Source organism: Rhinolophus hipposideros (genome assembly GCF_964194185.1).
Source record: "Rhinolophus hipposideros genome assembly, chromosome: 8".
Lineage (NCBI taxonomy): Eukaryota > Metazoa > Chordata > Mammalia > Chiroptera > Rhinolophidae > Rhinolophus > Rhinolophus hipposideros.
In genome coordinates, this window is record NC_138054.1 from 76,696,389 (window position 1) to 76,722,223 (window position 25,835).

Sequence of the window (25,835 nt, forward strand, 5' to 3'; positions counted from 1 at the left end):
CCTGGGTCTTCTTCATTCTCCCTGAACTGCCCCTTCTCTCCGGTCGCCACTGTGAGTTGTATCATCTCACCCTCTAAAAGCCTTGCTACGGGTCTTCCCACCTCCAGCCTCACCTCTACTATGGCACTGCCCACCTCCCACCATTTGCTCTTCAAATGCTGCTTTGTGCTTAAATACTTTCATGGCTCTCCACAGCCCTCAGGGTGACGTCTGAGCTCCCCATGTTCTGGCCCCTGACAACTCTCCAACCTCGTCTCTTGCCTTCTCCTTCCAGAACACTCTCTTCAGCCACCTCAAAGCGATCCTCACTTCCCTAGGCCCTAGGCCCTTTGTACATGCCCGGAATATTCCTCCCACTCTCATGCCTGGGTCACCTCTATTTACCCATCAGACCCCCAACCTGAGAGCACTTTTCCAGCGAAGCTTTCTTGATGGCCAAGGCGTTCCCTTGGCTTGCTCTTGTCCCAGGACCAATTCATTCATTCAACAAATGTTTACTGAGTACCCATGATGTGACAGCCCTGCTTTAGCTATTTTGACTACATCAGGAAATAAAACCGACAAGCACTCTGCCCCTATTGGAACCTACATTTAAATGGGCTGGGGAAGAAGACAGATCATAAATAATACAGGGCAAATAAGGAATTGGCCTCAGGCAGGAGAAGGTGACAAGTGCAAAGGGGAAAATGGAACCAGGGAAGTGGGTGAGGGATAAAGAGGGTGGGGCAGACTGCGATTTTAACTGGAGATGGTGGCCTTTGGGTGAAGACTTTGTCAATGCCTTCCAGCCAAAGACCACCAGGAACACAGGGCAGTTAACAAGTTGGGCGACTCAGCAAGAGGGTGTCAGAAAGGACTTACAGGATTCGGGCTTGGGTTAGATGATTTCGGGGAGGGTTTAAGGAAGCAGGGCTCTGCTCTGGACTGGATGCTGTCAGGAAGTGAGGGTAATTCTATGACTGGGGACCTTAATCTAGCATGGTGTCGTCCATATTTCTGGCCCACTGGGGGGTTGCTGGGATCTAGGGGCAACTTCTAGCTGGGGCCTCCAAGGTGGCTCCCACGTAAAACTTCTTTCGGTTCCTCAGTGCGCATTCTCCCTCCTGCCCTCCCCTTTGTCTCCCACTCACTCTTGGGCTTGCTCATGACTTTCTCTGGAAGACCTTCCCTGGTCCACAGGCTGCTTCTAAAAATAGAGGCAGTGGAAATATAATGGCTATATGCGATGTCAGAGGGGCAGTAGATGGGGGGCGGGGGTTTATTACTGTGTGAGGGATACATGTAAATGTTTAATTATTACATTGCTTTGTACACCTGAAACTAATAAAAAAAATAGAAGGAGGGCAGACCAGACCAAGGCTGTAGCTGTCAGCAGGAAGCAACAGCTCTCATATTAGCCAGCGTTGAGGGGCTGCATTAATTTCCTAGGGCTGCCATAACAAATTCCCACAAACTTGGTGGCTTCTAACAACAGAAATGTATTCTCTCATAGTTCTGGAAGCTGGAGGCTTGATATCAAGGTGTTGGCAGGATTGGATCCTTCTGGAGGCTCTGAGGGAGAATCTGTTCCTTGTCTCTTCCAGCTCTGGTGGCTGCTGGCATTCCTTGTCATTCCTGGGCTTGTAGACAAATCACTCTAGCCTCTGCCTCCATCTTCACATGCCTTCCCACCGTGGCTTCTCCTTTTCTGTCCCTTATAAGGACATTCATCATTGGATTTAGGGTCCACTCTAATGCAGAATGATCTCATCTCAAGATCTTTACCATAATTCCATCTGCAAAGACTCTTATTCCAACTCTGAGGTTCTGGGTGGACGTATCTTTTGGGGCCACAAGTTAACCCACTGTAGAGATGATTGGTCCTTTCTGAGATTTGGACAATGTTCGTGTTTTAGCTGTGTTCAGACATGATAACGGAGTGGTCCTGTGTGTCTTGATGTATGCCAGTCACCTCAGAGTGGCCTTCTCTGGTGTGAATGTTCTGTGAAACTGTTTATGTTCAGTCAGGGAACACCAAGGCCCAGCGGGAAGCGCTGCCCCAGCTCCTGGAGGTCAGGGTCTGCTTTTCTCTTTCTCAACTTGAAGGCAGTGAGGGAGGGAGTCATGCTGACATGTGGGGGAAGAGGTCCAGCTACGGGGTAAAGGGGGAGTGTGCCTGGAGGGTTGAAAGGCCAGCCAGACCTAGGGTGGCTGCGGCAGAGTGAGCAAGGGGGAGAGAGGTAACAGAAGGGGTGCAGAGCAGGGCAAGACGTGCAGTGGAAAGACTGCTCTTACTCTGGAGGAAAGGAGGGGCCTCTGGAATATTCTGATCAGGTCGGTCAAGACTGACTGGGGTCATTAGCAGGCGCGGTTTGGATGGAGTGTTGGTGAACTGAGGTAGATTCAAGAGCGAGCAGAGGAGAGGAGCTGGAGATGGCAAAAGGAGACCATTCTTTCCAGGAGTTATATTGCAAAGTGGAGCAGAAAAGGGGGTGAAGGGGAAGCGGGGGTAGCTGGTGGGGAAGTGAAATTAAGAGAAGCTTTTTGTTTTGTTTCTATTTAAGGCGACAGCAGTAACAGCAAGCTCGACTGCTGCTGGGAATGGTCCAGAGGAGAGGGCAGTCTTGACCGTGTCAGGAGAGGGCATGACTGCAGGCAAGAGAGACAGGCTCCAAAGACCAGGTGGCAGTGTGGCTAGATGGAGGGAAATTGTAGTTATGGGGAGAGGGGTGGAGTGAGGGCAGGTGGCAGCAGGCGGGAGACGTGGCCATGAGAGTCTCTTCTCAGAGCCTCCTGCCACATCTCTGCTGCACTACCTGTCAGTAACCTTGCCCTCAGGCCATCAGGCACTGATGTAACCAAACCTGGCCTACGTGTGGAGACCATACTTGGAGCTCCACAGACCCCCAAAGGTGACCAGAGAGGCAGACAGAAGGGGTAGCATATTGATAGGAAGAAAAATCAGAAAAGGACCACAATCCAGTCTCTCACAGACCTAGGGCACAGGCGAAGCAGCAACATGAGTCAGGACTTTCCCGTGCTGTTCACAGTCCAAACCATCAGGACCAGGTTCGGATACCTGCTTTACCACTTGCCCCCTGTGACCTTGGTCAGGGGACTCTCTCTGAGCTTCGAGCTCCCCAGCTGTCAAATGGGACACTACCAACCTCTTCTCAGAGCTGTTGGGAGAATTAAGGGGGAATACCAGCCATAAAGTGCCGGCAAGGTGACCGGCAATCAATCAGATTCTTTCCTGTCCTCTCCCACCCCAATGCCTTGGGGCTGCCCCCAGTTACTATAGCGGCTCCAAGGATGGGGGCAGGGCCCCGCCTGCTGTCTGACTCTGGAACTGCACCTTTGCCCCTGTTCAGAGGTGGACCATCCCAATCCAATTCCCCCAGCAATGATTTTATTCCACAGCAACAGATGCCATCCAAAGTCAGTAGGTGAACACTCCAGAGCCTTCCCACCACTCCCATCATATGCTGGGGGCTTTAATCCACCCAGCCCCCTTTGCTCCTGCAGTTGCCCCTGCTGGGAGTGTGTGGGGACAGAGCCAGGGGTGCAGTTTCCAGGAAAGGTGCTGGCTCAGGTAGTTAAATGGCCATCAACTGTGATTTGATGGCCATCAGCTGTGGCTAGTTGGCCGCCAGTGAGCCATTGGCCACTAATATAACTGCTGTGGCTACGCTAGCAGAGGAATGGGGGGCTGGCAAGAGCGGATTGCAGAGAGGCGGATGCCGCCGGCCAGAATATAGTGATATGACTCCCCTACTTATGGCTCCATGGGTGTTCCTTTTTGGCCTCACCATGTCCTGCGTCCTTATGTGGGGAGCAGAGACCCCACCGGATGCCCCGCATGACAAATGGCGCAGCGAGCAGGGTCCCCTGCGTGATGCATGGTGTAGTCGGCAGGATACGGTGCTGGCCAAAGCTTTCCGAAGGGCAGTGGAGCAGTTTGTGCGTATGAAAGCTCAGTCTGAGGAAGGCCAGAGTGGCAGTGCCTTGAGAGCCCTGCCTGTGTCCAGGTAGTCTGGCTGTGCCCAGAGAGAGTGGCAGTGCCCTGAGAGCCCTGACTGTGTCCAGGAAGTCTGGCTGTGCCCAGAGAGAGTGGCAGTGCCCTGAGACCCCTGGCTGAGCCCAGGAAGTCTGGCTGTGCCCAGAGAGAGTGGCAGTGCCCTGAGAGCCCTGGCTGTGTCCAGGAAGTCTGGCTGTGCCCAGAGAGAGTGGCAGTGCCCTGAGAGCCCTGGCTGAGCCCAGGAAGTCTGGCTGTGCCCAGAGAGAGTGGCAGTGCCCTGAGACCCCTGGCTGAGCCCAGGAAGTCTGGCTGTGCCCAGAGAGAGTGGCAGTGCCCTGAGAGCCCTGGCTGTGTCCAGGAAGTCTGGCTGTGCCCAGAGAGAGTGGCAGTGCCCTGAGAGCCCTGGCTGAGCCCAGGAAGTCTGGCTGTGCCCAGAGAGAGTGGCAGTGCCCTGAGAGCCCTGGCTGTGTCCAGGAAGTCTGGCTGTGCCCAGAGAGAGTGGCAGTGCCCTGAGAAACCCTGTCTGTGCCCGGGGAGACAGGTGGTACCCTAAGAAGCCCAGGAAGTCTGGCTGTGCCCAGAAGTACTGGTGGTGCCCTGAGAAACCCTGGCTGTGCTCAGAGAGCCTGGCTGTGTCCAGGATATTGCATTCACCTCCAGGCTCCTCGCACAGGGCCCCTCGCGGAAGACACTTGTCACGTAGATTGTGAGGCAAGACCCTGTAGGGGTGGAGTGTGGGGACAAAGCCCCAAAAAGCAGTTTCCAGGCTCTCGGCCTCACATAGAAAGGTGCTGGCTTGGGTAGTAAATGGCTATCAACTGTGATCAGATGGCCATCAGCTGTGGCTAGTTGGCCGCCAGCTGTAACCAGTGAGCCGTTGGCCACTAATATAACTGCTGTGGCTACGCTAGCAGAGAGATTGGGGGCCAGCAAGAGAGGATTGCAGAGAGGCGGATGCCGCCGGTGAGAATATAGTGATATGACTCCCCTACTTATGGCTCCATGGGTGTTCCTTTTTGGCCTCACCATGTCCTGCGTCCTTATGTGGGGAGCAGAGACCCCACCGGACGCCCTGCATGACAGCAAATGAGGTTGGTTGGCAGAGAGAAGTGGATGGCAGGTTGCGGATTGTGTGGCTCCTGCTTCCTGTGTCTCTAACCCAGCTGCCAGTGTGACTATAGTGGTATGACTCCCCTATCTATGGCTCCGTGGGTGTTCCTTTTTGGCCTCACCATGTCCAGCGTCCTTATGCGGGGAGCGGGCCCAGAGACCCCGCATCAGTCCCTGCATGACAGAGTGCTATCCCCTCCAACACTTGGAAACACAAAGGTCACCCCTCTGAAACTTTCCATGACCCTCTCCTCTTAATCCCCCTTCCCTCCTGCAGACAAAACTACTGGAACTTTCTTTTCCACATTCTCTCAACCTTTGGACTTACCTCTAGATTTGCTAAACTGTATTAGAGAGCACTAGAACACCTGTCTCCCTGCTTCAAGGAGCCTCACCTGAAGTCAGGGATGTCTTATTCATCTGCTGCCAGAGGGAGTCACAGCCCCTATATAAAGTCTCCCCGGGTGTGTGTGTGTGTGTGTGTGTGTGTGTGTGTGTGTGTGTGTGTGTCTGTGTGTCTGTCTGTCTGTCTGTCTGGGTTTTCCAATATTTTTACATGAGCATGTCTTTAATTTTTTTAAGTAAAGAAAAATTTTTTTTCAGTGGTTTCCTGGTGCTTTCAAATTCCCCAGCAAAGCTGGGGGTCTGGCCTGTGTCTTTCTGATTCCTCCTTCCTCCCACCCAGTAGCCATCCCCAGTCCTCCTCCATGCCTCTGCCTGGAGAACCTTGGTCCATATTCCTCCACGTAGCAAATCCCTACTTGTTTTTCAATGCTCTGTTCAAATGTCATCTCCCTAGAAGCCTGCCTGAACCCCAGGGTCTTGCTCATCTGCTGTCCTCACCCTGTCAATCCCTCACCCTGTTACAGCTCTCGGCATCAACAGAATTGTAAGTGTGCATGTTTCCCTGTTGAACGGGGCGTTCTGTAGGCAGGTGCACTTCCGTAGGCCCAGCTCCTCCATGATTAACCCCATCTCATTCATAGAAATGAGTTCCCGCAGCCACGGTTGGCTCACAAGCAAAATGAAGGAACCAGACACAGCTCATAATCCTGTGACTCTAAAATTCTGTGCTTTGCAGATAATGGTGAGCATATTTTAGGCAAGTTGTCACCACGAGCTGGGATCACCTGGGGAATGGGCTGGTTCCTGTCAATAGGTGTCCTTCTCCCCTGGTTTCATTGTCTCTCCTGCCCTGTGCAGGGTAACATGCGTCGCCCCCTAGGCTGATGGCCCATTAGCGGGCACAGGACTTTGGGGAAAGCAATGGTCACTTCTCATCCAGGGTGGGCCCGTGTGGGAGACGGTGTCTCTCTCAGCAGCATCATGCCCCACTGAGCGATAATCACTTGCCGATCCTTGTGAACGGGGTGGGGGGGTCATATCTATGGTCAATGTCGAGGGCTGCGTTAAGGCGAAGGCACCTGCGCCCCCTCCTGCAGTGCTCATCTTTGAGGGGCACTAAAACATGACTGGGTGAAATCAGAAGTACGGTGCCAGGCAAGCCCAGTTCCCACACATACACACCTCCTTACATCACATAACTGCCAAATTCAGGCAGTCCTGCTTCCACTAAAGTCAACTGGACCCTTGAAGGGAAGGGTATATCGCAGGCTTAGATATTCTGTTGAGCTTTCTTTGAACACCAATGCAAGTTTCACTCTGCAACTCAAATGCTAGAATCAAATAATGTAGGGCATAATCTCTCAACAGGAAGGATTTATTTTATTATCTAAACTAGATCTAAATCCTTTAATATGCCTTCGAGGAAGTTGTTCAGTTTGGGAAAAATTTTTAATTTCCAAACAAATGCCTAGCTATAAATCAACCTAGCTATGGGCTACTGAGCACAACGTACCTGCCATCTGTGGGCCACACATTCTCCACCTTAACTCACCCTGGAGGCTGTGTAAACCTGTGCTCTGCATTCGGAAGTTTCCATCCTGACTTCACTACAGGGGGATCGTAAGGAAGTTTATTTTGTCAGAGCCTGTATTCTTATCTGTAAAATGGGGATAAAAACAGTATTCCTCTCAGGGCTATGTAGATTAAATGACATGCTGTAAATGCTTGGCAGGGTAGGTAGGTGCCCGATGAGTGACTAACATGTTGTAACCTTTGCTACAATGAGGGGAAGATACCCTCCTAAGATAAGGCGACTCATTTTTATAGAAGCTGGCAGGGAAGTGAACTTCCTATACAGCCGTGATTTTGTGGACCTCTGCTCTTCACCAGGCTGCTTCTGCTAGCCCACACTCTTGACCCAAGGGATCTGGAACCCAGAACAAGTGCCCCAAAGCCGTCTCCCCATCAGGTCTGTGCTTCCGCCTCCTGATGAAGGGCAGCAGGCATCTCTGCACCCACTCTGCTCGGTGAGGCTTCAGTCTGGGGACTGCAATCTCTAAGGAGAACGTGCACTTGCAGCAGGGGGCATCTTTATTTGTGGTAGGAAAATGGGGACAGAGCATCACCTCCCAAGCACAAGAGCAATACGTACCTTTGACAAACATCCCCGACTGGCAGTGGGAATCGGTGATGGTGACTGAATCACAACTGCACCCAAATGACAAAAGTTACGTTTAATTTACAATGTAATAAAGGTTACAGGTAAAAAGCTACACATAAAGCGTGAAAAGGCCTATTACACAAATGTACAAATCTCTGTACAAAGCTCGTATCGTTTCCTACGGTCGTCTCCTATGTTTGTTAGCCAGGTCTAGTCTTGGAGCTCTGGACCACAAGCTCTCAGACAAGGGGGGAAAGAGCCTCTGAACCCACATCTAAAAACACCCTCTTAGAGACGTCAGTTACTTACAAAGTAAAACCTTTTTTATTAATTGGAATTGTTTTACTGAGTTTCCCCAAAAATAAGACCTAGCCAGACCATCAGCCCTAATGCGTCTTTTGGAGCATAAATTAATATAAGACCTGGTCTCATTTTACTATAATATGCATCCAAAAGATGCATTAGAGCTGATGGTCTGGCTAGGTCTTATTTTCGGGGAAACAGGGTAACTCGTCATATCCTTGAAAAATTGCCTCCATAACACACTTGAAAAGGAAAGTAAAGCCTTAGAGAGTTGAGGACAGTACTCTGGAATCAAATGAGAAAGTTGGGCAAGCAGAGTACTCAGGTTGGACAAGAAAAACAGGTAAAGTTCAAACAAAGTGGTACGTTTAAAACGACAACCTGTGTCTATGGCACTGCTCACAGACGAAAATCAAAATGTTCTCATTCCAACAGAAAGGACAAAAGAGAAAAGCCTAACTATTGGACCTCAAAACCACTGATCCAGGAAAACATTTTTGAGTTTAAACCTTAAGAATTCTAAATACTTTTTGATCAACCTCGGATCTGTGGCAACCCTTCTGCTATCTAGGACTTGCAGGGATAGTAAATATAAATTAGGCCGCTGGACCCACAAGGCTGGTGATGCGATTGCCACCTCCCTAGCTCTGGATTCAACCTGAGGGCCTCCCCGGGGTATGTGACTTTAAATAAAAATGATCCTAGGAAGAGGGAGAAAAGAAAAAGGAGGTAACAGAAGGCCTGGGAAAGAGCCAGGGCAGTCTATTTAAAAGGGTATATGAAACATTTATCAGCACTAAAAGTGTTCTGAAGACAGGTCTTTATGGGATATTCCAACCCCACTCCCAGTTTTGACACTACATGGTTAGGACCCCAGGAGACATTCTGAAAGATGATACTGCACACACGGAAAATTTTTCTCCCTAGTTCATTAGCTCCCCCATCACCCTTCCACCCAATTCCCACCCAACCCCTCCCTTCTCCATGACCAAAAGTATCAAATCAGTAAGGAAGGCGTGGGCTTCTTGCCCGGCCAAGCTTCTTTTGCATATTTCTTCTTCTTGGGTTCGTTGACAGCTTCGGGGTTATAGACTGCAGGATTTGGTGCAGGATTCATGTTCACTGCTGATGGCACAACAGGAGTCAAGTCCACGTCAGGGGCGAGGTTCGGGTATGGCATGGGCAAACCACCAATGAGTGCTGTCCCGTGGATGCCATGCGGCTGGGCGCCGGCTTCACTGTGCGTGGGGGGCAGGCCCCCGTAGAGTCCTCCACTGAAGGCAAAGTTCTGCATGCGCCTGCTCCCTGATTCTTCCAGGCCCAGAGAGCCAGGGCCCTCCACCCGCTTCTTCTGTGGTTTATAAGGAGCAGAGGAGACAAGAGGTGAGGCACAAGAGCACAGCAAATTAGCCTTTTCTATTCCAGTCCTAGAAAAATTGGGGAAGACCCTTAAACCTCTAGCTTGTTTTATTTCCCAAACAACCTATTTCATTGTCCTGAAAGCTCAGGGTTTGAAAAGACCTTACAGTGGTCACCTAATGTGAGGGCTCCACACAAAGTGTTTACCATTCTATGTCACACTGAGAAAAATGAAGGGAATGTGCTTTTTATAAGTAAAGCTTATAAGTTATAAGTTATAAGTAAAACTTACCCAGTTTAAGTGATTTTCTGTATCCTAAAGTTGTACCCCTCCCTCTCTTTTTTTTTGGTGTTAAAATGCCCTTTTAGGAAACTAGGAAACAGAGGTGATAATAGGTAGTAATAGGTATTTAAATTTTTCTTTTATTGGGGGGGAGGGGAGTGTATAAGAAGTTCGTATCTTCATGTTTTGGGAGCCCAATTTTTAAACAATCTGAGAGCAAAACAAATCTATAGTGACTGAAAGCAGTTTACGGGTTACCTGGGGCTGGGAGTGGAAGGAAACTGACAGTAAAGGGACATAAAGGAACTTTCTGCTGTGATGGAAATGTTCTATATATTGAGTACGGTGGTGTTGACCCAGGTTTACACATTTATCAAAACTCAAACTGTACGCTTAAAATGTGTACATTTTATTGTATGTAAATATCACAATAAAACTTGACATAAAAGTAAAAATGTCTGCTGGTTTTCTACTTTAATGACAATAGAACATTCCAGAAGGAGGAAAAGAGATCAAGGGGAAATATGACAGGAACACTATGTTGCTGCACAGAAAAGTTTCATCTTGTACTTTTGTACATTGAAGAAAGTTCATGCAAGATCCCCACACTTCTCTATTCCTTTTGGATTAAACAAAGACTAATCAGGAACTTGACACATTGTATAAATCTAAGCCTAATATAGTCTAAACATTATTTAAAAATAAAGCTTGATAGCCTCTGACCAGCATCTTCCCATCACTTTTTGAACACCTCTATTGACAGGGATCTCACTACTTCAAGGGCTATTTGTTCCCTCTGGACAGTCCTCGCTGCCAGGGTGTCAGAACACCTTTGTAACTTCCACTTCTTGGCTCTGCAACATACCTGGTCTTCAAACCTAATCCAGGTCTGGGCTGGCTCTGCTATCTGTGCCACTCCCTCACAAAGTAAGGGCACAGCGAAAGCCAGAGGTGCCACGCAGCAATGATGCCTCTTCCTGGCCTAACAGCTTACTGTGAGTCAGAAGGGTAAGGCTAAAGAAACATGGGCCTGTCTGCACCCTGCTGGGAGGTAACTATATAGACTCACATCGCACCCTAACTTACGTGCAGCGTCAAGCTGGCTGGGCACCTGCAGCCTTTCTATGGCCCTCCAGGTCCTCTAGACATAGATGGGAGTCAAAGTATTCCCACAGGATGAAAAAGGGGGAAGGAGCAAAGAAAGTCTTTTAAAACTAACCACACGTTTAACACTTACCTACACACAAAAGGGTGGATTTTTAAACCAGACTCTATGGCATTTCCAACACTGTCACAATTTGCTTCCTACCTTGACTGGGACCACTGCAGTCTGCACCATGTTCCGGAAGCGTCCAACTGAGGGATCCACATCCTCTGCAAAAAGACATGAGGGAAGGGTTAGTCTGGTACCCGACTGGAAGGATGAAGGCAGCAGGGCTCGCCACGAACAAAGCGACCACAACTCACTGAAACAGTAAAACAACCAGCACTTCAAGTGTGCACTGTGTGCTGGGCACCGTGCTAAGTCCTCTGAGAACAAGCCTGTGAGGTGAGCACTACTACAATAAACACTTCATAGATGAGAAAAGAAACTCAGGCTTAGAGAAGTAAAGCGACTGGCCCAGTTACGCTACTGGAGAGTGGAGGAGCCAGGACCGGAGTCCAAGCGGCGAGAAATAGGCCTGGCTCTGGACCACTGTGCTGCCTTCCCCAAGTTCTGTCCCATCCCATAGACTTCCCTCTTTTGAGGGGAGAAACAAAAGCAGCTATTATGAATTCATTCAATTCATAATATTCAAGAGATCACATACCATCTACCTTGCTGATGCCTGCTCCTTAGCAAATAACAGAACCAGGATTCAGACCCAGATTCCAGGTTAACTTGGTCTGTTGAACGGAGCGACTGTATGTAATCCAGACTTTTATTAAAGGATCTGAAGCTCCCTGCGCAGGCAGCGGGGGAGAGCAACTCCCTCTTCGCTGCTTATACACATTACCCTACAAAGCTTCTAGCTTCATTCACTCTGCAGGGGCAAGGAGCTAAGACCAAGTAAGGGACGGGTTTGCAGTCAGTCACTCTCTCATGCCTCATTCACTGGATGTTAGGCATGGAAATGAAGAGCACGATACTGCCCTGCCTTTACGGACGTCACAGTTGTGAAGCCAGACAGGCTAGGACACAACAGAGGTGCCTCAAGAGATGTGGCCAAACAGTGTTCTGGAGCAAACAGGATGAGGGGGCTGGGTCCCCTGCGAGGGACAGGAGCTTCCTCGCTGAAGGCTTAGTGTGTGGAAACGGCAGGTGGACTAATTCTCATTCCCAGAGAAAACTATTCCAAGTCCACTTTATCTTTATACAGTCGCAAGGAAAGGAATTGCTCCCCTAGTAGATGCTGTACATCTTACTATCAATGCACTGAGGGTGCTTGTAATTTAAAGAAACTCCTATGCATCCCTTTGGAAAAACAAAGATTCCCTATTGAATTTGAATAATTAACCCCTGGGTTACTTAAGTGTTTTTTCACATCGTAGGATGCCTCTAAAGAACGTACCCTAGTATTATGTTCACAACCAATCTTTGTTCAATGAATGAGCAAATGAATGTCTTCAACATGAAACAAAGAAGAAAAGATATCCAGACTTAGGAAGGAGACAAGGTCTCTGAAAAGGCACCCTGATCTTCCCTCATCCCCAGAGGCGGCCTGTTTCAATCACCCCGTCAGCAAGGAAAGCTGAATGAAGCACAAGAGCAACTGAAGCCTGAGAGGAGGGACTACTGGGGGTGTGCCCACACGGTACCAGGCCTTCAGAGGGGAGCGGAGGGGCTGAGCCTCTCCGGGGGACCCTGCCCTGTGCTGGCAGAACGGAGGTCAGGCCTCTCAGCCTCTCTTCACTCTCTAGCCATTCTATTCCTAGAGAGAGGAGAAGCCCATTCTAGGAGCTCTCTGCGCCTGGATGATCTACCAACAAATTCCTTGCTAAGTCTACTTCTGGTATAGGAAAGGTTACGTGGGTAGAAGGCAGAGGGGTGGCAGATGATGATGGGGATAACGGCTGACATCATCAAGGGCTTACTGCATGCAGAACACTGATCTGAGGGACTTGACGTATGTTAATCATTTAACCTCCTCACCAGTCCGGTGAGGCCAGTAGTCTATTTAGTCACTTGGCCACGGTCACACAGCTACTACGTGGAGAGGTGGATTTCAAACCCACGCCCTCTGATTTCAGAGCTGTGCTCTGAACCACTATGCCATCCTGTGCCTGAATACACTACCTTAACAAAGATCTGGGGCAATGATTTTCCAGGAGAAAAACAGAGCAGATCAAACCCTGAGTCCTGAAAGAGACTTTAATGAGTGTCTAGTCCATTGATTCCCAAGTTGCTGGCTGTTCATCGGTACAATAGCTTGTTTAAAATTATAAATTTCTAGATCCAACTCCTAGAAACTCTCTTAATAGGTTCTGGGGTCCAGAAATAGCTTCCTAGATTGGTCATCCAGCCCCCGCCCGGACATTTCCCTCGGGCATTCGCTACTTTGCGGAGCAACCCATTCCACATCTCACACCATCAGAAAGTGAACTTGTCACTAGAATGAATGCCCCAATCTCTTCCACAGGAATCCTTTTAATTCTTCTAAGTACCAGAAGGATTCGTTGCTGGTTTTTTTTATGCTGAGCCACACAAATACTTGCTACTCACTGGCTCTGGCTTTGCATGCGGCTCGCCCCTTCAGGTCAGGCAAGCACAGTGGCCATGCTTCCTCCTCTAATCTGCTTTCACCCACGCGTGGTTCCCTTACATCCCAGCATTCGGGGACTGTTTTCCAGAGCTGTGAGTCTCCTCCTCACTCAGGACTACACAACACATTTGGTGGTTAAGCCATGCTTATATTCGGTAACGTATCTGGGTGAACACAGGCCAGTGGGGTTACTGCCCCCCTTTCTATGAATACAACCTTAAACTGCACTTGATTAATTTCCACATTCCCCTAACGACTCAAACTGCACTTTCTTTTTAAGATTCTCTCTCTCTTTATTTTTTCCAAACACACTGAGGAACAGTGTGTTTTTCCAGGACCCATCAGCTCCAAGTCAAGTCGTTGTTTTCAATCTAGTTGTGGAGGGCGCAGCTCACTGGCCCATGTAGGAATCGAACTGGTGACCTTAGTGTTATGAGCACCGCGCTCTAACCAACTGAGCCAACCAGCCGCTCCAGACTGCATTTTCAATGAACTAAAATCCCTAATCTTTTTATGAGTTGTCGCGAGAGTAGATCTTCTCCATTTAAATAATTGCTCTTTTGAACCTAAATGCAGGACTTATTCTGACTGTATTTTATTTTGGGAAATAAAAGCAACTTGTTAGTCTGGGACCCCTGTTCCTATCCATTGAGATTTATTTTCAAACAAGGTTTTTTGAATCCCAATTCCATCTGCACTGTATAAACTGTATCTCCCAGCTCTGTCACCCACCTACCAGAGTCCTTGAGATAACTGAGCCTCAACAGTAAATGCGGAATGATGGAACAAATTGGTAAACTTAGTGGCCTTACCATAAGCTGACATTCTCGTCTTGCTGACATTTCTATACACACTCCCTATAAATGTCTTCCTCCAGAGAGGGGGAAGTCTTCAATGTGATTCACAGTGGCAGCAGAAGGTTCTCCAATCTTAGAGCTACCATCATACTCAAAACCCCATAAAGACAATCATGTTCTGCTTTGAGGTGAAGACAGCAAACACCTCTACTTAACTTAAAGCTTCGCTATGACACAGACGTACTGCGTCAGAAGAGGAGAATTAGAGCCTTGCTCTGGATACTGAACTAGATGGGCCCTTCCTTTAGCTCTTTCTTTCACACTGCAAGTGGGTAATGCTTGAGTGTTGAGGGTACTCCACCAGTGAACTGTAAAAATCTTCCCCCTTAACATAGCGCCTGTTCACCTAAACCTTGTTGAGAAACATTCCAACTGACCTGTGGGTTGTGAACACTACTCTTTGAGACCACAGCTTTTCATCAAAAGAAACTAGGAAGAAACCGCACCTGGGTTAATGATCTCATCATCTTCACTGAACGTCACCCGAGAGTTCTTCCTCTTCCTCTTTGGTCTCTGAATATCCAGATTCCCCTCCTCAATGGTGAGGGTAGAAATCCGCTTGTTGTGGGCAGTGTTGAACTCTGTCAGGTTCTAAGTCAGGGTTCACACAGGAAAGACAGGAGTCAGTATACAGGGAATTTGAAGAATATATGACTAAGTAAAAGGCAGGAAGGCATTAGGGGCTGACCCTGAACTCCCCAGGCAGACAAGATTCTCTCTTGTATTCAGAAAAGACTCATTACTGTTCCTAGATTGCTAATATTAGTAAGTCACCTTTAAAGGAATGTGGAACACCCTCTTTAAGGGGGGCAGCGATATTCAAACGGAAGTAAAGGGCCCTGAGCTGAAAACAGGTCTTCTATACAAGCAAGCATCCTGGAGTTGAGGTTTTGGTTTGCTTTTTGTTTTTTTCCAAGAAAGGCTATCATGTCTTCATGATGAGAATTAAAGGAATGTGACTGGAAAGGAACTCCAAGAATTGTTTTAAAGTAGCAAAACCGGATGAGAAAGGTCAACTGACAGCTTCTTTCCCAGTAGATCTCTCCTTTAAAACTCATAAGGACACTGCCTGTCCATTTAATATTTTGTCATTTCCCATCCCTGCATGTGGCCCCATTTCTATTCATAACCATCCATCCATTTCAGTGATTAACTCAGCACTGCTGCCTGCCTCTTCCCAATCCTTTGGACTTATTCCAATCTGCATTGCAGTTTGAGACAGTCCAGATGTCTTGAGAATGAAGACCCACAGAGGACCTAACGTACTGAATTTAAAAGATATGGAAGCAGGAAAGCAGCCTGGAGGAGAAACGGGCACGAGTGACTGCCATCAAGACCTCTGGCTATGAGGCTACTTCTTTAGAACAAAACAGCTTCCAAACCATCAGATTTCCATGGTGCTTGTCTTCCTAAGGCCTGGGAAACTGCACTGTGTACTAGCATAGTAAATGAATGTGGGTAGTTAAGGACATGCTTGCACTTGGTCTTCCCGAATAGACCAGTCACCCAGTGCACTGACCGACATATAAAGGATGACAGCCACATTACAAACTACTGGGATCAGCCTCTAGAAAAGGCAAACTTTAGCACTTTAAAACTAAACATTGTAAAATTCATGGCCTTCAGGGCAGCCAGGCCCTTAAGAATAAAAGCAGTCTATTTCTGTTCAGAAGATTCCTGGGCTACTTGGACAAGCTTCTGTCTAAGCCAGTGCAGTCTAATCAAACTTTCTGAATGTTAAAAATATTCTCTATCTGTGCTATTTAACATGGAAGTCATTAGCCATATGTGACTACTGAGTACTCGAAATGTAGTTAGTAGCTACCGCATTAGACAGGCAGCTCTAGAGACATTTCACTCCCAGCTGTGGCTTCTAACACCCACTGAAGGTGCACAAGACAACCACGAGGGTCTACTGGCAAGAGACCAGTCTCCTTGTTACCCGGTCATACATAACCAAATCCACACAATGCAGCTCTCCGAAGTGTGTCACAGCTGGCCACACTATACTGCCCAAGTGGCAATGGCCCATTACTGGGCTCAAGAAAACCTCCTGCTGATAAGTCACTGGCATTTCAAGCTGCACAGAATAGCAACATATTGCAAAAACCAGAGTCCCCAAAGACAAAACAATGACATAGATGTGGAATTACATCAAGCTCGGTTTCCTCCTCTGGAAGCCCCAGTAAGCCCTTGAGTTCATCATCCTCTCCACCCATCTTCTCATCTCCTTTCACAGCCGATGGCAATGTCTGAGGTTTCTCACGGAGAGTATATGCCCTTGTGGACGCGCCAAATGAGACTGTGGAATCGATGGGAATCTGCTGAGGTTTGTGAGGTTCCAACCGAATGTGACCCAAGAAAGTGCCGTGTGCTGGGAATAACCAAATCAGAAACGTAAGACAGAAAAGAAAAACCAAGCTGAGTCGTATAAGGGAGAGCAGCTCCTCCCAGCAGATCAGTTCTGCTTTTTAAAATGGAAACGCCACTGGGTCCACTTTGCATCCCTTGTCATGGGTCACAATGAAAAGGGAAACTCCTTCACTGGGTCTTGAACCTCTTCAGTGGATTTCTTACACATCTTCAGACCTGCTGTTACCCCACATAACACATACCACTGCTTGCTCTCTGCTGCCAGACAGGCTTGGCTCCATGCTGGCTCCAGCAGGAATGGCTCCAACCCAGCAATCACCATGACCCCCAAGGCGGGAGACAGGCATCACTGCGGTCTGACCTCTCCAGCCCCAAGTCTAAGGAACATAGGCCCTGGTGGCGGGTATGCTTGGGCTTTCCCCAGGACAAGAAAGGAGGTTGGCTGAAACAGGTGCAATATCAATGCCAAGGCAAGTCAAAATCCTACTGGAGAGTCTGAATAGTTTTCCATGTCTGCATTCTGCGTGTCATAAAATGGAGAGAGAAGATGAGATAAATTTGCAAGTAAGTACTTGTGAGACAAGGCTCTCCAAAACCATTACATAAGCAGATAGGGGTGGGTGTGTGTCTGTGTTAGGGAAGGGGGTAAGGAGTAGAACATGGTCAGCCCAGGAAGCAGGATCCTTAACATTTTACACGGTATTTATACCTGGGGAAAATGAACAAACCTCAGGGCTCCATGCAGTTAAGTCTCAATTGCGTTTCTAAGATTATCTTTGGCAAAGTTGAAAATCTTATTAGCTGGAGTGTGTTCATGAAATTAAAATGGATATTAGTAGTAGTCAAAGCAAAATGTCGTTGGGATAAAGAACCCATTATAAAAAATTAAATTCTGCTCAAGACAAGTTATTTTTTAAAATGTCCTACGGCACTACTCTACTGTAATCATAGCTTCTGCTTAAAATTGGACTACAATTTATCATGGTCCTAGAAACACTTGGACGCCCACAGTCCCTAACTCCTGGGTGCTTCTTTTTTGTCCTCTCTCTATACACCTACTGCCTCCTCCAGGAAAGTACTCCCCAAAACCCTCTTCTCTCTCCAGTCATCAATTATTTCAGGAAATTAAGTGATATGACAGGAGTAGAGAAGGGCTGATTTCAAAACCAAAGGTAAACTTTTTCCTTGATGAGCAATAAAACACGATTTTGAAACTGAAGAACCCAAAGAGCATTTCACATTGCCCGAAAGGGAATGTGTGCGACGGGATGGGATATGAGTTACTTACTACTGTTGAGATCTATTAGGAAAACTCTCTTCAGATGCTTGTGGTAGACCAAGGCAGCGTGGACCCGAGAGCAAGACTGGTGGTCAATGGTAAAGTCACACAAATCAGGGTTTCTCCCAAATAAGTAATACTTCTTCTCATCAATAATCAGTTTCTAAATAAATATTAAATTAAATATTACTTCAATCTGGTTTCAACAGGGTTTAGCAAAAATTCTTCTAATCAAATAAGTAGAGGATTTTGAGTAGATAAAATTCCTTGCCCACGTGAAAAAGAAATTATTTCCTACTATTCTTTAAGAGCTCAGAATAATTTACTAACATTTTGAGGGACAGATGGCAATTCATCTCCCCAAACACAGTGGCCAAATATGAAAAGAACCTGTCCTAATTCGTTTGGATCAAAGTGGCCTGCAAAGTTGTCTTCTGTCCACCGGAAATTTAAGATTTCACTGTATCTTAATTTTAGGTCAAGCAGTAAACAAGAACATAAAGCATGTCTATAAAGTAATGACTGCTTTTCAGAAAATACACATTCAAAGGAGGATTATCAATTGATTAGGAAAGGAAGAGGGTATAAATATCTAGCTATATTCTACTCACACCATCATAAGCCCAAAGTATTTTTGGGACCCTCTTTAGGAACTAGAATTAGAGGTTCAATGTATGAACCTCTAAATCGAATTTTTTATCCCACTTCACTTTAGCCACAAAAATAAAATATTACTCAGAGTTAGTCTAAATGGGTATTTGCTGTGTCCAGTAAGGAACTACCTCACAAGGCAAAGATTTTCCAGGTTTGGGGGAGGGGAGTGTGGAGATTACCATTTATTGAAAGACTATTATCACTAGGCATTTTAAGCTTTATCTCATCTAATCCTCAAAACAACTATATGAGGCAAGTATCACCTCTATTGTTGAAGAAAACAGATTCAGAGAGATGAAGTCACTCATCCAAAGCAGCCCAGCTGGTTAAGCAGCAGAGCTGGGATTTACACTCAGGTATGAATGACATGCAATACTAATATACTAAACAACAGTGCCAGCGGTCTGAAACAATTCTAAGAAAAGAGCTCCAAAACATTTCTAGCTGCTGCTGTGGCATTGGAGAAAATAAAACTACATACAGCAGGTCCTTGAATAACATCATTTCATTCAACATCATTTTGTTATCATGATAATGAGATGTCACAGGAACTTAACTGTTGTTTATATCAATTAGCCTATGGTAAAATTGGTTTCGTTATTATTTCGTTCTGCCAAAGTTCCAGGTACCTATGGACAATGTTAAGCGAGGACTTACTGTAATGCCCCAATATAAAAACAGAAAAGGGGATTTCATAGACCAGCAAACTATTATTAAAAATTCGTGTGGGCTGACATAGCATTGTTAACTTTTTATTTTGCCAATGAGGATTTAAAAACAAAACTGCCACCAATCAGTATCATCATAATCATTTTATTTAAAAAAGGTCATTTTATCAGAACATAAGTAGGAAGGGCAAGGATAAAGGACTCTTCTTTGAGCTGAATTTAGCTTTAGGAAAACTCATTAAACTATCGTTTTTCTTTTAATCCTAGGTCAGGAAAGCCTGCCACAGATTGGCTGTAGACTGGACTGTCAGAGATGAAGAATTCCAGATGAATTTCTGCTAACACTTCTTCCAGTTCTAAAAGTCTACAATTTGACCATTTTGAAGAATAACCCCTATTAAGATGTATGTTTTTCTTTTAAAGGAAAACCTTATAAGGTCTCATTAAGTTCTAGTTCACATTTCACGTTATACTCCTTCTAAACTCCCTGAGAAAAGACAGCGCAAAGCTGAGTAGAGGAACACAGTCAAGTTAGTAAGGTACGAGGCTAGGAATCAAGAGGCTTGTTTCATTCCAGGCTGTCACTGAACTCACAGAGGGCTAATATTTGCCCCTATGCTTTAGTGGTTCCTTTACAAAATCAGAAATATACCTCATACACTGATAATAGTACCAAGTGCTCAGCACTTACAAGGCACACACTGTGCTATGAGTTTTATGCATTCATTTTATCCTCACAACCACTGTTTTTATAGACGACAAAATTAAGGCATAAAGAAATTAATGAACATATTCAAGTTCACACAGATAGATGTTTATAAGCTGGATTAGATATTCAGATCGGTCTAACTTCAGCGTCTAAGCTCCTTTAACCACTACATTATATATTTTCTTCACTCCACCTTCATCAAAAAATGCACCATATGGCAAGGAACGTTTTAAGGAATGAACAAAGACTATGGGCCACACTCTTAATTTTTCTTTAAATAAATCACTTACCCAGTTTCTTTCAAGCTTAGCCATAAGGTTCTCAGTTCAAGCTAGTATAGGTATATGGGTCACCTCTGGGAAACCCTGTCCAGCTGTGCCCGTCTGCTGCTGGCACAGCTTGTTCCAGGCTCGTACTGCTAGGCAGCACCAAGATTTAACAAGAGCCAGATAGCTCACTAGGACAATCATCCCCGTGCCTGCTTAGACCCAAGTTTTAAGACTTCGGTTAAATAGAAGACATTGCTTTAGAATTGAGAGAGCTCTGAAATTTCAACATCTTATTCTCTCTAGGTAAGCAAGATCTATATGCAGGTTGAATCTCACTGCATTTCTCATTCATATTTATATGCATATAGATGATGTCTACACAAACTTAAATTTACTAACCACAGTGCTCACAGGCTCTAGTCTCAAGGAAACAAGATATATGACCACCAGCTCTTGAGTTCTAGTACAACACTGACCAAATTTCTATGATTCTAAGGTGCCAAAGACATGCCAGAGATTTAGCAGTTTACAGGGGGGAAAAAGAGAAAGGGCCTCCAAATTAAATATATACATTCACTATTCAAGTCATCTCAACTACAGCAGGAAAATGCAGCAGGAAAAAAGTATGTCTTAGAAGCAAGGAAATGTGTTAACTCTTGGACAATGTGCTTCTTCCTTCCGTCCAAGTGAATGAAATAATGCATTGGTCTTCGAATAGTCACGAAAGCCACAATTTCTTGACTGGCTATGACTAGTCCCCATTATTCAGTTGTACCTTTGAGTTATAACTCAGAGCGTGACTTTACACACTGGGCTTAAAAGACTCATGGCTTTTGTTTTAATATTGCACTTCTGAAACCCAGCTATCACAACACATCACAAGCCTTCCACGCAAGGCGAGGATATAGATAGCTCGGTTAGTATCAAGTGCTGCCTAAATCTTCAAAAATAAGCACATTTCAGATCTATTCCTCAGAAACAATACAGTGATGTCTAATGATTGTAACTGAACAACTGTGTGGCAACTCAGCACACCTAACAGCAATGAAAGACAGAAAATACATTATTAGTTCATGGAAACCAGTCATCAGAGGGATGTCTGACAACTTAGCGCGTTGAAAATGTAAATTATTTCACAAAAGAATATGGTATCATTAAGGCTAGGCCTCCTTGTCTGTCTCTTCCTATTGCAAACTGAAGACTTACTAAATTCTAGTAATAAAGTAGATTCCTATGTCTTCAAAGCTTCATGCTATTTAGCAACAGTATTTTATATCTGTGGAAAGGTCTATAGTAAAAAATAGACATTTTAGCAAAATTATTTCATTGAACAATTGTGATGTTTTGTAACTTTTAAGATTGAAGAACCCACGACAAAGGGGCTCTACCTGACTGGCAAGGGGAATGATGAATTCATAAAAGAATCCATGGGACAGCCCTGTGGCTCAGGTGGTTGGAGCGCCGTGCTCCCAATGCAGAGGTCGACGGTTCGATTCCCACATGAGCCAGTGAGCTATGCCCTCTACAGCTAAGATTGTGAACAACGGCTCTCCCTGGAGCTGGGCTGCCGTGAGCAGCTGGAGGTTGACATGAGCTGCTGTGGGCTGCCGCGGGCTGCTGTGGGCTGCTGAGTGCTGCCGCGGGCTGCTGAGTGCTGCCGCGGGCTGCTGAGTGCTGCCGCGGGCTGCTGAGTACTGCCATGAGCGGCAGGTGGCGAGTGGTGAGAGCTGCCGTGAGCTGCTGTGAGCGGCCAACTGACGACCAGCGACCGACGACCAGCAACCCATGGCCGCAGCCGGGAGGAGCACAAGGCTCATAACACCAGCATGGGCCAGGGAGCTGTGTCCTACACAACTAGACTGAGAAACAACGGCTTGAACCGGAATAGGGGGGAGGCTGAAGAAGGGGGGAAAAAGAAAAGAATTCATCACAACTCATGCTTTAATACTTTGCAAACACCTAGAACATCCTGAAGTTACAACAATATATTTATAGAACATCCTTCAGGAGATCTCACAGATAGCTTCTCAACCATGGAACAATGATTTTATTATATATACCAAAGAAGAAAAAACTGCACTCAAAAGTACAGCATCAAACCTAAATTCTATCTGAAAAAGTAAAAGTAAAATTGGTTTAAGACATGGAGACTCTTAACTCGATGGTCACAGGAAGCGTAATCTTCATTTCTTGGTAAATAAATGGTACCGTAAGAATTAAAAACAAAAATAAAAACAACCTCATAGCTAATCAAAATTCACGTCTCTTGAAGTTCTATATGGTATTCATTCTAGAGATTTCTAATAAAGCTGGAATTCAGCTAACCTTTTTTTTTATGGTACCTATTTCAATTATTATCATGTAATTTTTTTGTGTGATTGTCTTTTCCACCAGAGGATTTCTTTGAGGTCAAGAACTATGTTTGTTTTGCTCACTGTTGTAGTCCCTATGCCGAGTACAAAGACTGGCACATAGTCAGCCCTCAAGAAATGTTTTGAATAAATGAATGAATTTCATCACCATTGCAGTATCTTTTTTATGCATCTTAGTTTACAATCTTCTTCAAAGGGCTTGGGCCTGAATCTCATAAGAGCAACTTAGCAGTTAAGACTCAATCTGCATCATTCACTATCTTCTTCAGTTATTGCATATCTTACACCTTCCACACAACTCCATGTACTCAGAGAGAGGGAATTCACCAAGTTATAGGGCTTCCAGTTTGAATGGGGGCCATGATCTCTTAAAAATCCTTCCTTTAGAAGGTGAGAGAAGTAAAAAAAAAAACTGAGTGTCTGTGGGAGATAAGAGGTTTGAATGTGTTATATCACTATGTGCTTTTAATAGAAAAAAATCAGGATGAACGAAAGTAGCATTGGTGGAAAACAACACACAGGAGAGGGGGTGGAAAAGTGAGTCACTGGCAAAAATCTTTAGTGTGGTGAGAAAAAAGGGAAGACATGTATTTCCATACCTCAATTAGTTTGTCTCCTTTGACTACATCCAGATGTAAACCAGGTGGGGGTTTACCTGCCCTGAAAAATAAGAATGAATAAAGCATTTTCAGGCTGAATTCGTAAATGCCACTTACAATCACTGTCCCATTCAACACTGCAGCTCTCCTACCAGCCTATAATTAGTTCATGTTCAAGCAGAAATTTCATCTATTTCTCTCTTATTACAGCTCCTTTCTAAGTATGACACTTAACTTCCCCAGTGATTCAATTGCTCTAAAACAGATTTTTGTGGATCTGTATTTAGAGCAGCACCAAAGAAACCTATATTTTAACATTGGATAGTTACCTCAGAAAGAAAGCAGCATAGAGAGTGCAAGCACTATTGCTGGGGGTAGTCTGCTCACCTGAGTTTGAATCTAGGCTTTGCCACTAACACAAATATCATATAAAGGCTGAATAAGTCAGTTAGTGTTTTGGGCTGATCAAGATTAGTTTCATCACAGAATAAGCACAGGGTATTGTCCTGAGCTCTGAGACCCAATCAGAGGTACATTATGCGTAATTAGGGAGCAAGAGTAGTCCAATATCATGTGCATGAAACCAAGTACCAATAAATACAAAAGAGATTTGTTACCTTTGAACAGGTCTTTCTACAATGGTATGTTTAAGGGAACTTTTCTCCATACTACTATAACCACAGTATTCGAGGGAGATACACATGTCAAAGCACCTAACACAGTGCCTGGTACATAACAGACTGAGGAAATGGAAGGTGATCTTAAACAGTCTCTTCTAACTATAAGTTTACTGTCCAGGGCCAACTTCTGAAATCAGTGTAGCAAGGAATCAAAGTGGACACAAAATCTGTAGAATGAAACAAGTGGGTATTACAAAAGCAAAGGGTCCCAGAAAATAGCCACACAATCACTTGCTTCCCGTGTTTGTTCCTCTGAAGTTTGAAGGGAAAAAAAAGAACAATCTTGCCAGAGTCCTTACATTTGCATACCCCCAAAAAATGTATCCATCCATCTAATTGAAGATGCAATATAGTCACCTCACAATCCTGCCCCAACTCCTGTATGGCAGTTGTTGAAAGGACAGTGCATTGGACAAAAGCCCATTTTGCCCGGGAAACAGGAAAAGCAATGTTACATCCAAAACATGTTTTCTGAACTCCTACTATGTGCCTGTCTTAGGCCTAGGAGCTGTAAATATAAAGATGCATCAGACAGCCCTTGCCCTTGAGGATCTCAATACAACGGGAGGCAGAGAAGAGTAACACAAATACACTGTGATGAGTTACTGCAGAAATAGCTCTAACTCAGCTGGGCCTCCTTACAAGGCAATTCATAATTATTCCTCTTGTACCCTACTTAAAGACTAAATTAAATTATTCCATTATTGCCAAGATCTTGAGAAAGGATGAAAGGGGTTCATTGCAACAATTACTGATGCCCACTTGTGCCCGGCTTCGCGCTGGCTGCTGAGAATGCAGGCTATGTCAGAGCCGTGCCTGCCCTCAGGAAGCTCCCAGTCTGCGAGGGACAAACAAGTATCGGATCAGGGATGCAGCACAAGAGGGATGCCGGGAGCTGAGATTGGGCTAGGGCCGGGAAGCCAGCTCGTGCGCGCTCGGGACAAGAGAACAGGGCAGGTACGCTGCTCCACAAGAGCACCAGGCATTCAGTCAGGAGTTGGGGTAAGTTCAGGGCCACGGCCCAAAGCGCCCCGGCAACCGGCTGATTGCCCAAGGGGCTGCCTAAGCGAGCGCCTCAGAGCCCTCAACTCTGGGTTGCCTCAGTGCCTGGGCCCGGGCTCCAGGCTCCCGGTTCCTCCACACGCCGCCCGGCCCGATGGACAGTTCTCCCTCAATCAGTCCCCCGATCTCTGAGCTGTTCAGCTCGCTGCGAAAAACGAGCCGCCCGGACAGCCCAAGCCAGTCCAGGCCAGGCTACTCCAGCTCTGGTCGTCCCGCCACTCACCAAGTCGGGCAATCGAACAGCGGGAGGCTGGAGCCGGAGTTCGCGGCTGCCGCCATCTTGCGTCTCCCCCTCCCATTTGGCGGGCCCGAAGCATGCCGGGAAACTGGAAGACCAGGAGGAGATGGTATCCCAGGGGCCTGTGCGAACGCGCGCGCGCGCGCGCGCACGCGTCGTCACTGGCACATACTGGGCGAGGCTAGTAGTGGCGGCAGAGGCTAGAATGTGGTTTTGAGGTCTTTTTCAGTGTTTGAGACCGTTGGCCTTCTCTGGAAGAATCTCCGGAGGCTAGGGCTTTCCTTGGCCGGGAGGTGTCTGAGGAAAAGGAGCGTGTAAAGGGGAGTCTCGGTCTCCCTCTACGTTCTCCTTACAGACTCGCTCCTGGGCTCTTAAATCTTGCGGCTCCTCCATCCATGCCCCAGGCTTCCACCCGAGCTGAGATTGGAGCGATCACGCATTCTGTTTCTGATGTTTTGGTCCCACTCCGCAGAGCTGCTTGTACCCCACTCACTTCCCCTTCCTAATCCAAATCGGGGCCTTGAGGGTTACTGTAGATCATTTGGAAATCTAGTCTGTTTATGAAAACTCTGGACAAGCTGGAGCCCGGTAAGGATCCACTCAGAAGGCAGGCATCCACATCTTTAATGTGTATGCATGTAATGGTTAAATTGTGACCCCTTTGAATTGTTAAATTTTGGTGATGGTGACCAGGTCGTGAAAGGAAGCGTTAGGATTCAGGCCTGCCCTGGGCCAGCAGCTGGCTGGGACTCCTTCAGCAAGGCCTCTGGTCGT

The 25,835-nt window shown here is 46.3% G+C and overlaps 1 protein-coding gene across 2 annotated transcripts; it reads right to left on the reverse strand.

The window, feature by feature from the left end:
* Nucleotides 1-7,671: 7,671 nt before the first annotated feature.
* On the reverse strand, nucleotides 7,672-25,128 carry PPP1R8 (protein phosphatase 1 regulatory subunit 8). Of its 2 annotated transcripts, XM_081057944.1 has the most exons (7): nucleotides 25,047-25,128; nucleotides 23,082-23,142; nucleotides 17,820-17,973; nucleotides 16,312-16,532; nucleotides 14,605-14,749; nucleotides 10,868-10,932; nucleotides 7,672-9,267 (listed from the first exon to the last, which is right to left on the reverse strand). In XM_081057944.1, exons 1-7 carry the CDS (start codon nucleotides 25,100-25,102, stop codon nucleotides 8,914-8,916), a joined length of 1,056 nt encoding a protein of 351 aa, XP_080914070.1. In that variant the 5' UTR covers nucleotides 25,103-25,128; the 3' UTR covers nucleotides 7,672-8,913. The 2 variants fall into 2 exon arrangements, with proteins under 2 accessions (XP_080914070.1, XP_080914071.1); XM_081057945.1 differs by lacking the exon at nucleotides 17,820-17,973 and having other exon boundaries at nucleotides 25,047-25,114.
* Between the last annotated feature and the right edge of the window lie 707 nt (nucleotides 25,129-25,835).

What these genes read in the sequence shown, in the direction of transcription:
- PPP1R8 (XM_081057944.1), bottom strand. Translation starts at nt 25,102, where the DNA reads ATGGCGGCAGCCGCGAACTCCGGCTCCAGCCTCCCGCTGTTCGATTGC. An exon ending in AGGAGGAAACCGAGCTTGAT is followed by an intron (nt 14,750 to 16,311) that starts GTAATTCCACAT and finishes ACCCTGACTTAG; the next exon opens with AACCTGACAGAGTTCAACAC. An exon ending in TGATGAGATCATTAACCCAG is followed by an intron (nt 10,933 to 14,604) that starts GTGCGGTTTCTT and finishes GTCTTTTTGCAG; the next exon opens with AGGATGTGGATCCCTCAGTT.